Below are 15,759 nucleotides of genomic sequence, written 5' to 3' on the forward strand. Positions count from 1 at the left end.
TTTCCTTTACTCCGACCTGGTACAACATATTTTGTTTCCCACCGACTTAAGAAAAGGCCTCATCTATCTTAAATGAAAAAAAAAAACCAGTCACCAGTTTAGACAAATTCAAGGCTGTGTCTCTTTGAGTTTTTCCCTGTGTCCATCCAAAGTGCAGACCAGCAGAGCCCATTTGTGCCGTTCCTCTGTTCATACCTTGCCTAGAGAAGGGTTGGGACCTCGGCATGGAAGTACAGGGCTTCCTTTGCACTATCTTAACTTATGTGATTTTACTCTCTTTCTTTCTCTCTCTTTCTCTGTCTCTTTCCTGATTTGGCTGCTTAGGGACAGACAGGTAATGGAGAAGAAATTGAAAGGGAAAATACAGGGAAAATGTAAATGAAAAGAAGTTATTATAACTGTTATAATGAAGTGCCTTTCATTTAAATATAAGAATGTAACGCTGAAATGAACTTGTGATCCTGAAATGCATTTTTAATGAGTTTCCTTTTTATTTTGCTGCTTCAGTGGCATATTTTAAAGACCCTTTGAAAAAAGCCACATTAAAAACCCCACCAAATGCCACAACATGCAAAATTGGATATTGGTTTATTCCAAAACTGCTGATCAGGAAGAGTGGCTCTTCAACACAAAATGTTGCAGTCACTTTATTTAAATGAGTTTGAATTTGCATTGTGATGTGCCATTCTGATTTAGAAAAAAAAAATTAGATTTTCAGATCAAATTGACCCAGCCAGTGAAGCATTAAGAAACTGGCAGGTTTAGTCTGAAAGCCTCATGTTATATCAAACCTGCAGCCGGTGGAAGTCACAGAGCAGCAGTGAGAAAACAACTTTCTCACTGAAATCTTTCTCTTGTTACCGCGTAAGATTTTTTGTTCTCACATATTTTTTTCCTTCTCCCCATAGGAGAACGCCCTTTCCAGTGCAATCAGTGCGGAGCCTCCTTCACACAGAAGGGCAACCTTCTGCGCCACATAAAGTTGCACTCGGGTGAAAAGCCCTTCAAGTGTCACCTGTGTAACTACGCCTGCCGTCGCAGGGACGCCCTCACAGGACACCTGAGGACTCACTCGGGTGAGTGAAGGTGCAGAACTGGCCAGGAGTGCCTGTCACCACACCCATTGAGGAGACGGGGACGTTCGTGGCCACCAAACTGGAGACGTCTTTTTCTGTTTTTTTCTCATACTTCTGGTCTGATTAAAAGTTTCTGTATTAGGGTTTCATCTTACAAGCCTCATGTGAGTAATCCATTTCATGGAACTACGAACGTGAATTAAAGCTGATGAATGTTTTAGGGTTTGGATGGCATTTATCCACATATAGAGATAATAGGAGGTCTAAACACAGTAGGCTTTAAGTCACAAAGTCTCCAAAACCTCCAGTCTGGCAGTCATGCACCTTTAAAGTGCCTTTAAAAGCATAGTGTTGTCTCATCCTATTTCCTAAGCTGAGCTGGAAATGCAAGTTGTTATTTGGATAGGAGATCTCCAAAACACATTGCTGGAACTGACACTGGTAACTTTACCTGCAGAAGCTGGCTTTGGGATCAGGTTCTGGATAGCAGAAGGGGAGCCCTCAGAGTCACATTTTAGCATTGCACAAAACTAAGGAAATTCTTCTCTAGCACACACATTAAACAATAAAATCCCTAGTGTTGGTCCCAGATGTCCAAAGTAATTTCCACTTCTCATCTTCAGTCCTGGCCCAATGCAGGAAAGCACGTCTTTAAAATACTATTTTGCCTCCCCTCTCCCTTGCTGTTACTGATTTTCATGGTTACACAATTTTAAACATAATTTTTCATGTATACATGAAAATACACCTAGATACTTTTGGCAAACTCTGAGGACTCTGTAGCTAAAGAGGCAATGCATATACTGTAGATTGTGATTAGTTCCTGCAATTGGCAAATTGACATCAATGCATTATAAAACAAGTTGGATGTCTGAGTTTGATTTTTGCTTGAGAATTTGTAAATAAAATTGAAAAGTTAAGCTGTGTAACCATCTAAAATTGTGAAATCACATATAAGGTGACAGTCTTGCCATGCTAAGACAGAAAATTTGGGTCCAGAAGTCCATGAAACTGTATTGTTACTGTGAAATTCATGTAACTACCTACACCTGGATCGGTGCAATACAGAAAAAATTTTGTCATGCCATTTCTCTTGAATTTCCAGAAGCAGAAAACCTATGAAATCTAATATTGTCCTAAAAGAGTTAGGATGATTCTGTTTACATCCGAACAGCTGGATAGTTGTGGACAGATGCCTCTACCTACACCACCAGTTCCCCTGTTGTCAGTCTGTGGGAGCTAGGCACTAGCAACTCAGACCTTTGAAGGTGTCTCAGTTTCTAACTTGTGTAGATGCTGTTTTTGAAGATGTAATGTCGCAGTCGTTATCTGATGTGAATCATCTGAAATCAGTTTGCGGCGCCCACAGAATTGGCCCGTTGATGTAAAGATATACAACTAGTTTTCCATTTTATTTTTTTTAAATTGACAAAGTCTTTCTTCAGTTCACCACAGTACGGGTTTATTTTTGGGGTGGTCTTTTTTCCTGTTGTTCTTACTGTTATTAATATGCTGTTGAATACCTCATCTGAATCTCTTGATTAATTGTGTTTTCTCCAGTTGGCAAACCCCATAAGTGTGGATACTGTGGTCGCAGCTATAAGCAGCGCAGCTCTTTGGAAGAACATAAAGAGCGCTGTCATAACTACCTGCAAACCATGAATATCTCAAGCAGCCTTTATTCAGGTAATAGATGTGTCTGTTTGGGTATTAATGCTGTCCTGTCACGTACGCAGAAAAAGGAGTGCAAAAGGAAGAGTAGTACCATTTGTGGCATCTTTTGCATTGGGGAGGCACACACACCTCATATGCATAAGATGGCATATGGATTTATTCTAAATTTGATAAATATTTGGCTGTTGTCTCATTTTGTTTAGCTGAAACAAAAAGCCAAAGTAAAACTCAGGTATGTAGCAAAACACTTGCAAGATATGGAAAATTTCAGTTCACCATCTCAAGACAGTATGGCTACATCATCTCACCAGCTTTCCCTTTTGTTTGGTGTCATATATGGCAGTACTCTTGTGGACGTATTCTTAATAAAGACTGAATATCAGTGTTCTAGGTAGGGCTGCAGAATCTTCTGCAATTCTGCACTGCACATCTCCTCCCAGACACAGCCTTAAGGGGCTTACTTGACCACAGGGACCAACTCATCTAACAAGGATGAGCCATCTGTCTTTGATCTCACTCTTCCAGGCAAGAGGACATGAAGCCAGAGGCATTTAATTTAGCAAGTTTGACTGACACAGTCCAGAAAGGATAATAATTTGTTGACAGCCTTCTTCCCAACTTCCCCTTTAAAAGAAAACTGGGGGGAGGTGAGGAGCTGTTGTGCGTCCCTGAGAGACTGGTCTTATGGTGAAGGTAAAGTTCATTTCTTAGAGAATATCAGATCAAAAACTATGCCCAGAAATAGACCAAGCAGGTATCGGGTTTGGATTTTTTTTTAACAAAGTTCCTAAAGATCTATATGGGATTGATTGCAGACTGATGTGCAGTTTTAGATAGAGAATATATGATCCAGCTTCTGTGGTGGAGTTTAAGGCCATCCAGTAAGTTACATTTCTTGCATATCTTTTTGATCTTGTCAGTATGTGTTATTTGGTTTGTCAAATGACAAAAATGGAAGGTTCTCTCTGACCTATTTGCAATGATGCCTCATTTAATATTTTATATCTGGACAGAACCTGAATATGTTTTTACATGCTATCAAATAATGTAAAGTATATGCACATAATGATAGCAGTGAGTACAGCTGAGATGTTTCTGGCAGACAGCATGTTCGAGCAGCGTCCCTTCTAATTTTATTGAGGGGGTGGAGAATGTATAAATAGAAAAGCTCAATGTAATATACAGTAGGCAGCAATACTTATTCCTCAAAGAGGTGATAGGATTTAGAAGCAAATATTCTGTCTTGGGATTTGAATTTTCAGTGTCTGGCACATGGATTTGAATGCCTGCATGCAGAACATGAAAATCTGTGTGAACGAGGAGCTGAACTACTACTAAAGTCTTAGTAAGCAAAAATGTCCACACGAAACAGGTGTCAGGAATCATAAACTTTAATAAGAAATAATACAGTTCTAGAGATGAACCTTTGTTTATAGCAAATCATGACAGGAGAGTTTACATTAGCTTCGGACTAAATATCTAGTATCTTAGTGGGATGAAAAATTAGGGAATTCATGAATGCTTTGGAAGAATTACTTCTTCCTTGCGTATACTGAAAGTATCATATAAATCATATAAAATTTATTTGGTAAAATAGAAGTGCGTTTGCAAATTATAAAAAACCCAGAGGATTTAGACCTTGTATCCAGCCAAAGACTTCACTCAAAAAAATTTAGTACTCAGTTAATAAATCAATTATTTATGTTTCTAAAAAATGAAACTTTCCTGCATTTTTCCTAGTATTTTGCATTCTAATCTATTTACTTCACTACAAACATACCATTTTGCCATGTTTACATTATTTCTCTTGTAAACTCAAAGATTAAAATGTACAATGAAACAGCTGAGAATGAGTGGGTGCCCTGGGATTTTTAGTGCATTCTACGTTATAGCTAGAAAAGCAAGTAGCTATACTACCACTGTTCTTATAATCAGGGTGTGATATGGAGCTATTAGAGACATAATTCAGGCCCTTTTTTTTTTCTTTTTTTTCCCCAGACTCAAACAAGTTGGTACAAAAATCTGCTAGGGCATCTGATTTGACATTCTGCTACAGCGGGATTGCTTTTTACAGCATTTTTTAAGTACTTTGTGCGGTATACATAGAAAAGTTGTCAGTTGAAAGGACTTAAACTGGTAGAAGCTTTCCATCAGCTTGTAAATCTAACAAATATAATTGAGAAAGTACTTAAATAGGGGAAAGATCCAGCAAAGAGAAGTAAGGAGAGGAACAAGAGATTTACATATATAATTTACATTTTATCTTCTGTTTGCTTTCTTTAAGAGAAGGAGATTCAGCATGAAATTAGGAGCCTGCTGAATTTAATGACAAAATTGTTGTTTTAGAGGACTAGAATCTCAACATCCATGTGAAGTTCTTCTCTTAAAGATATTACTTGGAGTTTTACATTTGAGTTGAGTGGAAGCGTGCTGCAGTCTTACCAGGCCTATATAAAATAACAGAAAAAATAGTTTATGAAGTTTAAAAAGAGTCAGTTACAATTCTTCAGTCACTTGTGGATTTTCATTTGGAAAAATAATTTTTTTTTTTTTTCAGTTCACAGACACCAAATTACAGAAAAATAGTTATCTGGTTGGTAGGAAATTTCAGGAGGTTTCTGTTGCAAAGGCTGGAAATAAGTATGTAATTCAATTTGCCCTTTTTTTTTAATAGCACTTTTAAAAGTTTGAAAGTTGAATATGTAACTTACTCTCTCTTGAATTGGTTAGCAATGGGATGTTATTATCTCCTAAGGAGATATTTATTGATCATTTCAACTTTTAACTAAAAATTCAATCTTTTGTTTCCCTGTTGAACAGACTGCTTTAAATCATTCTCTGCAAGTCCCTTCCTGAAGCGGCACCTGGGACCCTTAACCAGCACAAGGTGCTGGCGTGTGCTTATTCAGTGATGACTCGGTGCCATCGATGCCCTTCACTCTTCTGCACCTTCATGACCAAATTCTGCTCCTATCTTGCATTGGTCACAATCTTTAGCGTCTTATGTGGCTGGGACATAATTCCATAAGACTCCCTGTCACTGTCACTGCAGTATGTGCTGCTGCAGCAGGGACTCGAGAACCCGTTGTGTACTCTTCGGTTTGGTGTTGCAGAGTGTTGTTTTCTAGGACACTTCACCTGCTCCTTCCAGTTATTCACTAGACCCTGATTTCGCATCTTTCGGGAACAATGAAACTTTCACAACCATCCTTTTGTGGCAGTGGTATATTGCCAAAATAACATTGCATAGGAACGGCATGTTCTCAACTATTGAGAAACACCCAGGTACCAGAGTAATGCGTTCTGTGAACCAGTAAATCCAGTGATAAAACAAATTCTCAGCAGGCACAGAAAGCAAAATGTAGCGGAGTCCTGCACCTAACTGAAAAAGCTTGCAGAGGCAAGGTCTAAAAATCATCTTCTGCTGCTCCCTTTAATAGCAACTCACAAGTTCAGGAAACATATCCATATCTTAGTAGCAGGTAGAAGTAAAATTAATCCCTTTCTCTCCTGTCTCTGACCTCCCTTGCCAAAAAAAAAAAAAAAAAAGAAAAAACCAAAAACCAGTTGTGCTGTGATCTCCCTGCATATCACCTCTCCTTTAGACATTGGAAGTCAGAAATACCTTTCCATATGTTTTTCATAGTTGTCGTTTTGACAGTGCATTTTGGTACATCCCTTCTGTTTCTGCAGGAAAGTACTGAAGTAAAATGTAGTGAAAGTGAAATAGTCTCCTTTTCCCAGAGCCCCACAGCTAAGCTCCTTTCTAATTCTACAGTGTCTCAGCAGCAGCAGGAGGCTGGGAAACGGGTTTAAGTATTGGAAATCAGTGTTCCACTATAGATGCGACTTCAGCAACTTAAATTGTCGTTTAAAGTCTCAAACTGCATCAAGGAAGTCCAGAAGTATTTACCAGGGGAAAAAAAAAGGGCATGGGGAGAAGGGCTGGTGTATCTTGCAAATACATCCTCCACTGCTGGAGTTTAGAAGTTTGTCCGTTTTTCCTGCTAGAGCAGCAATGATCATACCAGCGGTTCCACCGGGAGAGGTGCAGAGGGACGGTGCGGGGTGACAGCGGGAGGGCGAAGAGGTGAACTGCTTTGTGCCCAGTATAATGCCAGGACCTCGGTTATTCACGGAAATGCAGAGTGGCTGTAGAGCAAGGGTGGAGTGATGACGTTACATGCAGGCAGCCGCCTTGCAGTTGCAACCTCATTTTTGTATCCCGAACGAGGGAAACGTGAGCATGTGCATAGATTAATCAGCGTGAGGGACTTTGCTACCAAGAGTCAGAATCAGCCTCTGCCTGCTCCTCCTTCCAGCTGGTTGGGTGCTAAAAGACATTAGCTGAGAAACAATAACCTGAAAACAATAGTTCCATTAAAATGGAACAAGCGTGCCTAACCCTTCTGATGTCATTTGATTTCAGTCATAAAAGAGGAAACTAACCAGAGTGAAATGGCTGAAGACCTGTGCAAGATAGGGTCAGAAAGATCCCTCGTGCTGGATAGACTAGCAAGTAACGTCGCCAAACGTAAGAGCTCTATGCCTCAGAAATTTGTTGGTAAGAGTTAAACGTTTGCTGTCTCCTAAAAAATAAAATAAAACAAAACCCAAAAAACATCTCACAGGATTTTTTACTTTTGCTTTATGATTTTACTTGTTTTACTAAATTAGCAATATCTATTTCTATAGAAGCAGATACAGTGATGTGTTGGGGAAAAAAAACCAAACAACTGAACTTCTCCAGCATACATTTCTGCATGTTTAATTTTCCACACCTGGAGATTGATTTTAAGTCTTTTTTCTGTATTTTTCTAATGCTTATGAACCAGATTGTTACAAGATCAGGACAAGCGCTTGAAGTTGCCTTAAGAACCTTAAGATAGGAATAGAAGTTTCCTATTGGGAAAGCATTTGACCATAGTTTCAGGGTTATTTTAGTAACTTCTTGGATGACAACCAGATCTGTGCATATTAGTGTTTGTCAAAGCGTTTGTGAATAGTTGAGCATAGGCTGGCTAATATTCTTCACCCCCTCATAAAGTCTGTATATTTTTACAGCCCAAAATGATCAATAAACCTAGGTCTGCACATAATACCTAAATGAAAAGATCTTTGGGTGCATTGTATAAATGATGCAAAAACTTCATGCCCATTTGCACCTAGTAGTTTTTGTCCTAACAATGAAAAAATGAAGGCTACACCTATAAAAATGGAGGCTACACCTATATTGTTGTGTTTGGTAAGCCTGTACCAAGTAGTGGTTACATCAGTTTTGTAATAGTGAGACCCTCAGACAGTATTTTGTCAGCTATGTAGAATTAGTCTTAAATGAATAAAAACCTGGGAGATCAGAGGACAGCATATACTCATGCCTAGTTAGATTCTTTTATAATTCTCTGCACATTCATTTATAATATTATTCTATAAGACACAATCAGAGAAAACTCAAGTCTTTGAAAGAAAACACACATTAAGAAGTTATTCAGTCAAGTCAAGGCAAAAAAGATTATGGGACAGAAATTCCAAATATACCTTCTTCAATGAAGACACAAGGGTGAAAGGGAAATTAGTATTTCTGAAACAAAGACAAATCTCAGCTAAGTCAAGAGGTGCAACAAAAGGTTTGAAATGAAAGTCCGAGATTGTTTTCAAGTCCAAAGGCAACAATTCAAGGAGGTAGTCAAGGATAAGAAAAGCTTATGCTTATAAAAGGACAAAAGTTTTAGTAGAGGTAATTACCAAAAATACATGGACTATCAGGCAAACTTGATTCATTTAGACACTCTAATAACTGACTGCAGTAGGCAAAATACTAACTCTATGAAAGCTCCAGGAAGACCAGAAGCATTAAAATTTAGAAGGCACTAGCAAGTATCCTATAGGCAATGTGTCCATGGGCGTAGACTGCCTTTTTCATTCTCCTTTTCTCTCCTCACCCTGAGAAACAGTAAAGACAGCCAGTTTAACCACGAGTTTTAGGAGGGCAGAGTTTCCTGTCAGTTAGTTATTCAGGGTGCGGTGTAGGAAGACAACCTACTGACAGCAGATATTTATGGAAATTTGCTAACCTTCAAAAGGACAAACTTTTCTGACAAGAAAATGCTCCCAAATCCTTTCCTTTCCAATACTCACCTGCTGCTTCATGTAATAGGTACATTCCTGATTAAGACAACGTTGGGCCAGCTGGTCAGGAGAGCTTTTGGGTAATAAAACATGTTTATTGCTCCTGTAGATTACCGTGTCATCCCAATCCCCATGCTGAATTTCAGGGAGAAGGAGCAAATGGCATCCTTCGCATGAGGGAAGGAATGTCTGCTGCCTCACTCGTTTTTCTCAGGGCTAAATTCATTACCTTTCAAAAGTGAGATTGTTCACCAAATTAAGCCAGTTATCTGTAAAATACTCTCTGTATTCCAAACTGGAATAGCTCCCAGACCCAAAAGCAGAACTGGGCCATCCAAACTAGAAAGTGAGAACTGCAGGTGAGGTTGACACATGTTTATCATGTTAAAACAATAGGCAGCAATGAAAAGAGAGGGGCTAAAAATAAACAAACAAGAAAAGTAAAAAGAGCCCACATACACTGAGTGAATTTTTACTATTTAGGTACCGGCTGCGGAACTCTGAGCAGTGCAAAGGTTGGAGTGCATCAAACCATTAGCAGTTTAATTTACTTATGCTCCAATGAAATGAACTTTTATTTTTAATGAGTGCAAGTATTACCTGCATTGCCCAGATATAGAAATGATACCTGCCTTACTCAAGTTTGTGTCTGTTTCAGACACTCTGCTTGGAAATTAATTTTTCTTATGAGCACTTGATCCTCTCAATCCAACTACCAACTAGTTATGCTACATAAAGCAAATCCTACCCAAGAAACAGCTGTTGAAATCATGCCTTCTGGATGCCCAAAATTTTTTGTATAACGAAGATCAGTCCCACGTTTCAGTGGTATACAAAGCCCATGGAATATAGACGATTTCAACCCCATTTTTTCCTCCTTGAGTCAAGAGTATACATTCATATTAGGAGAGTTTTTCTATATGTAATTCAAGAGTATTTCACAATGCCTATTTTGAAGCTTAAGCCTCAAACTCTGCCTGAAAATTATAGTATTAGAAAGGGTAAATCTAAAGAAAAAAGAATGCACCCCAGTAGAGGGGTGCTCAAACTGGCAGAATAATAGGGAAAGGAAACAAGAAGGAAGTAGAAGCTTGTGCAGTGCAGCTAGAAGGTGTCTGTACCCTACATCCCCTATAGGAACTTTCGCAATGCTCAGTATTTCTTTCTCTGCTTGCAGAGCCTGGACAAACTAGCATGAAACCGTATCTTGTCGGAAATGTAGACAGCAGGACTTTCTACACTTTAGCCCCATCATTGCAATAGTGTCACGCTAGAAGTTTTCTGGGCTCTTCACTGACTTTGAATAGTCAATTTGAGTAGGAACTGGGTGGGAAATTGTTCATAAATTCATTTGCAGATCTGGTTAAATTTTCCATGCTCCTAGTAGCATTTCTTTCAGATAAGTCAGGACTCTCCAAGGCCTGCCAGCAAATGTCATGTTGATTAGGAAATGGTGACAGCACCTTACAGAGGTGTTTGTGGCTTTCAATGAATTTCCCAAGATCTGCAGAGCTAGAAAATCCATCTGGACTGTAAACAATGTGTTATTGGTAGTCCCTAGGAACCTGTGGGAATTTTTTTACCCCTTTGCATTTGCACAAATTTATTAGGGGCCTGATAACAACTTTGAAGGTTTACACTGTTTGAGAAGACTGTTCAGATTCATAAAATTGCATCTGTGTGTTTAAATAGTTTCTCCCACTCCTAACTTTTACTTTCTGTGTTTTGCTTAGTCCTATCTGTCCAGGAATTTTGAGAAATTGTAGTGAAACTCAGCGTTCAATACTAGGGTATCCAGCTAGAAATACATTAGTGCAGTCTGATTTTTAAAAAATTAGGAGTGCCCCCCCTTACTTTTGGCATCCCAAATCAGAGTCGAAGTTACAAGTAACAAGTAATATTGCCCTATATAGGGCTTTTTACCTCATAGGGAAAACACATTCCAACTACAAATGCAATTAAATTTTTTCCATGGCTGTTTTTCTTGGCTGTTCCTGTAGATGATAACTTTTTGACGCAAAATTTCTAGGATCATGAGTATCTTCTGGTAATGTGTCTAACATGGCTTATTTAAAAATAAAGTGTTGGGGGGAGGTGGCAATATGAAAAGTTAAGTCTTTGTTGATTTTTCTCCGAAATGACATTTGACCACATTGCTGACGTGGGTTATTTGTAAGAAACTGAAGGTGTAAAACTAAAACATAAAATTTTCCAGTCTAACATTGTAATATTTTAGGGAAAAATATTGATAATGTGCTCCATGCCCTGAAGCATGAAGGCCAGTCTCACCGTAAGTGTGCTGGTACACTGTCTTCACTAACCACAAAGGCATGCCTCAGCTCACTGTAGGAAGCAGATGAGGGAATTCTGTTAGAAAGGAGAGAGGATGAAGCACTCCATCTGTAGCTCCCACGAGTCCCATTATAATTATTTCCAGAATCTGTTTTCAACCATTTGCTTTTCCAAAAGCCTCAAATTATTTTGCAGGTTAAAAAAACCCCCACCAACCAACCATGTTTCTGACCAGCTATATTAGAGAATTATGAGTACCTCAGGCTGAATTTCAGGGGTGGATTTGATCAACTCTTTTCTTCCATGTTGCTGTTTTATTAATCCATGATGATCAGTTCCTTAATCATGTAGGAATCAGCCCTCTAACTCCTGACTGTTTTTCACTGCAGGTGAGAAATGTCTGCCCGATCTTCCATACGATGCCACCACCAACTATGAGAAGGAGAACGAGATCATGCAGACGCACGTTATAGACCAGGCCATTAACAACGCCATCAGTTACCTGGGGGCAGAGTCCTTGCGTCCCCTTGTCCAGACACCGCCAGGTGGTTCTGAGGTGGTGCCTGTCATCAGCCCCATGTATCAGCTCCACAAACCTCTGGGGGACAATCAGGCTCGCTCCAACCATACAGCTCAGGACAGCGCCGTGGAAAACTTGTTGCTGCTTTCCAAAGCCAAATCTGTCTCCTCTGAACGAGATGCCTCTCCCAGCAACAGCTGCCAAGACTCAACAGATACAGAGAGCAATAACGAGGAACGCAGTGGTTTAATTTACCTGACAAACCACATAGGTCCCCACGCAAGAAATGGCATCTCTATAAAAGAAGAAAACAGGCAATATGATGTCTTGAGGGCAGGTACTGACAATTCTCAGGATGCTTTCAAAGTGATCAGCAGCAATGGGGAGCAAGTGAAAGTTTACAAGTGTGAACACTGTCGAGTCCTCTTCCTGGATCACGTGATGTATACGATCCATATGGGCTGCCACGGATTCCGTGATCCTTTTGAATGCAACATGTGTGGCTACCACAGCCAGGACAGGTACGAATTCTCTTCCCACATAACTCGAGGGGAGCACCGTTTCCACATGAGTTAAAACTCCTCCGGCACAGATCTAGCCTCAACAGCTGTGCTACTGGAGCTGCATGAGCCGCAACAGCAACAAAGCGCAAGTCAGCTGGACAGTAAAAGTACAAGAGAATCAACAGTTCAGCTGTCTTCTCCCACAAGAAAAGATTTTTCCTTTTGGTAGCATGCATTGCAACTCAGTTTTCTAAAATGAGTACTAAAGTTTTTACTGAAAATGTTTGATCACCAAAAACCTTTAATAATGTAAGTAGGAGCTTTTGTAGTCACATAGCTGAAAGCCCTTCCCTTAACCGATGCTTCTTGCAAACCTCCCTTGCCAAAACTGTTACCCATGCGCAGGATGCACGACGAGGACGCAACCGGCAGGAGTGGCCAAGCTTTCTCTCTTAACACTCTGAGCGCAGGGCTCTTTCTTACGCCAGATGTATGTTTTTTGACTTCCTGGTATTATCTGACCCTTTTGGGAAGATTAAACTCAACTAAAGATGGAGGGGCCCATCTCAGATGACTTCACGGACAGATGGGGTGGGACGGGACCCCCCAGCCAGAGGGTTCTGAGTTGCTTGGGCGGTAAAAAGCAGAATGTTTCCACCTGCAAGGGTGCTGCTGGTGCTGACATCACGGCATGCCTTGTCCGCGTCACTAGGCAGGTGAGCAGGTATGTGACAGATAGAAGGAACACCCTTGTAACATACTCTGTGAAGTATGAACTGCATTTAATGTATAGCAAAAGGGTATTCTTGGCTCTTCTTTGAATAAATGTTTTCTCTCCCTATTCAATAAAGCCCCACTTTTCATTAAGCAACCCCTCCCTCTCGCTGCATAAACAAGTTACAATGTATTTAATTTTTGTTTCTTTTTTAAGTTTTAGTTATTTACGAAAGTATGATGTCCAGTTGAGAAAAGTACTAGCTAGAAGTAAGTGTGGGGAAAGTTTCCTTATGCACATTTTTCATCTTTTTAAATTGCCTGGAAAACATTCAAATGTCTCTTGCTTACATATGAAAAAAAATCCCATTTTGCTTACACAGAAGACGTCCTATTGTAGGACGGCCTATTGCGACTCTACTTATAAGTGTTGCACTTACTTACTTAGTTATTTTTAAAACACTGAGATGAATTAAACCAGCCAGTCAAAATTGTAGCCTTCTCCTTTTTTTTTCCTAGCACTTGCTGTTTCATGAGGGACCAAGCCCTGCAAAGGTGCTGAGAACCCTGGCTTCCTATTCAACTAATCATTTCACCATGTGCTTTAAGTTGCTTTTACTTCAGTGGAAGGAATCTTAAGGTTAAAAAAGTAGTGTTTCACTGAATGGAGGCCAGAGACTGCAGCACTTTGCAGAGTGCGGTATAGCCCACCAAGAGCTTTCTCCATGGTGGGTTCTGCTGCAGATACTGTGACTTCAGTTAGAATAAAAACTTCCACGACAAATAGATTTTAACCCCAAACACAGCTGATATAAAAGAAATACTTCTTTTAAAGCTTCAACTTAACTTCCTCTTCCAAATAGTTCATTCCTCTCCCTGAACACCCTCGTACTTGAAGCTTGGGCAAAAAAGAAATTTTTGCAGCCGCCTAAAAACCTGTAATTGGTGCTGCAATACTTCCTGGGCAACAGTCATAAAAATAACCCGTCTTATTAACTTAATGTGTAAATACTTCAGCTCTGCATAATAAATGGATATTCTGCAATAAACACAATTATATAACCAACAAGACCAGCAGCCTTGTCGTACAGTAATCTGTTCTCTATCCACAAATGCATGCAAGCACATGTATTTATTATAAAAGAGATTTGATGGAACCATGAACGCTTGTACCTAGGCCAAGCTGGCCTGATATGCGTAGCTATATTTGAGATACATTTCCTATACATACATACTGCTGCAGGCATGCAGAGTTCCTTCTTCTGCTTTCGCTTTTGCAGGTGTAAGTCAGGAGCAACAACAGTGAAGTTAGAGGAACGGTACTGATGAAACGACGAATTACGAATACAAGCTTTTACAACCTCATGTCTTAGCCTTTCATGCCAACCGTGACACACTTGCTTCATAAGACACGTGGGCACAGAGGGGTGTTTACACCGGCAGTGCCGACATGCCTGCCTCCCTAGGAGTTTTGTCACCAGGTGTGAATGCTCTGTATGAACGCCCACAGACTGATGCACACACCCACAGCAGCAAAAACAAATTACTAGTACACGTCAGGTAGGCTAGTCCATACAGGATGGCCAATGGCCCCCTCCAAGATGAGTAGTGTAAACGACGGGCCCAAGGGCGAGCCCCTCTACTCCCACATTACAACTCGGTTGCCTTAAGAGAAGCTGTTGCTTGGTGCCTTCAGCCCGAGACGCCGTGCAGGGCTGGGCACAAGGAATCGCCGGCCACTTTCACGCCCCAGCTATGGTTTTGCCATCGGTGCCTGCTACAGCTTCAAGGCAGGCTGTAGCGGGCAGGTATATTTTCCAAATATTTCATATAGGAACGACCTGAAGAGGACCTTCGAGGGGGGAGCTTACGGTGATGAGTTTCCTTTAATGTTTTTTTTAATAAAGTTGAAACAGGTTCATGTTGTCACAGCTGGGAGGGGTACATCCAGCTGTTCTTAGCCCTCTCCACTTCCGACTGATACCAACCACGAAGGGACAAAGTAATTTCCCAGCACTGCTGCAATGCCCTGTGTGAAGTCAGATGTTGGCTGTACAGAAACACTCTGCTTTTATTGCTCGGACACCTCTTTCCTACTGCTCTTCAATTTAGGCCACTATATAACCCTTGCCATATTTTTTTTTTAACCCTTCATTTTAAGACGCCCCAAGCTATAAAGGGGAGGGGAGGGGACAGAAGCTTACGCAGGTGGGTTTGTTCCTCTGCTTTTACTAAAATCCAACATGAAGAAAGCCACGTTCATTAACTGTGCAAGCAAGCATAGCTCCAGTGGAGTTTGAGACTGCCTTGAACTTGGCTTCTAAACGTGATTTCCGATTGCCGGGTAGGTTCACTGCCTTCGCCACATCTCTGTGCACACACGCACGTGTATGAGTTTCTGTGTCGCTTTTCTCGTCGACATGACAATGCCCTGCCTGTGGTTTTTTGTATCGTTAACATTTTGTATACATATGTATGTGTGTATATATCTAAAATGGTTCATATGACATGATGGTGCAGTGTCGATCGCAGTGGGTTTGTTTCCTGGGTCTGGAGTTCTCTTATTTATGCTATAGCAGAATATGTTGATGTTGTATATTAAACAGTACAGTAGTATAAGTAAGTATATTAAGACACAGTGTATCCGAGGGCATAGTCTAAAGGCAGGAACAAACAGAATTCTCTGTTCATGAAGGGGCTTTTTTAGGTTTGCTTTTTTCAGTGTTTTTTCCTTTTTTGCACAAAATCATCTTCAATTTGTTTAGAAACAAGTGTTTCAATAATTTTATTTATGAACATATGCAAGGATGGCAAGAAATTAGGACGTTGTGCATGCGTACATTGAAAAAAA

General features: G+C 40.2%; 1 protein-coding gene across 1 annotated transcript; it reads left to right on the top strand.

Moving 5' to 3' along the window:
• Positions 1–908: 908 nt before the first annotated feature.
• IKZF1 (IKAROS family zinc finger 1 (Ikaros)) lies at positions 909–12,798 on the top strand (the record flags this gene model as incomplete). The annotated part of the gene is made up of 4 exons (XM_010292328.1): positions 909–1,076; positions 2,637–2,762; positions 7,180–7,314; positions 11,561–12,798. Coding segments are annotated over 4 exons (1,136 nt in total), but the record flags the coding sequence as incomplete, so codon positions are not given.
• Between the last annotated feature and the right edge of the window lie 2,961 nt (positions 12,799–15,759).

This window comes from Phaethon lepturus, unplaced genomic scaffold (assembly GCF_000687285.1).
Source record: "Phaethon lepturus isolate BGI_N335 unplaced genomic scaffold, ASM68728v1 scaffold27108, whole genome shotgun sequence".
NCBI classification, from domain to species: Eukaryota; Metazoa; Chordata; class Aves; order Phaethontiformes; family Phaethontidae; genus Phaethon; species Phaethon lepturus.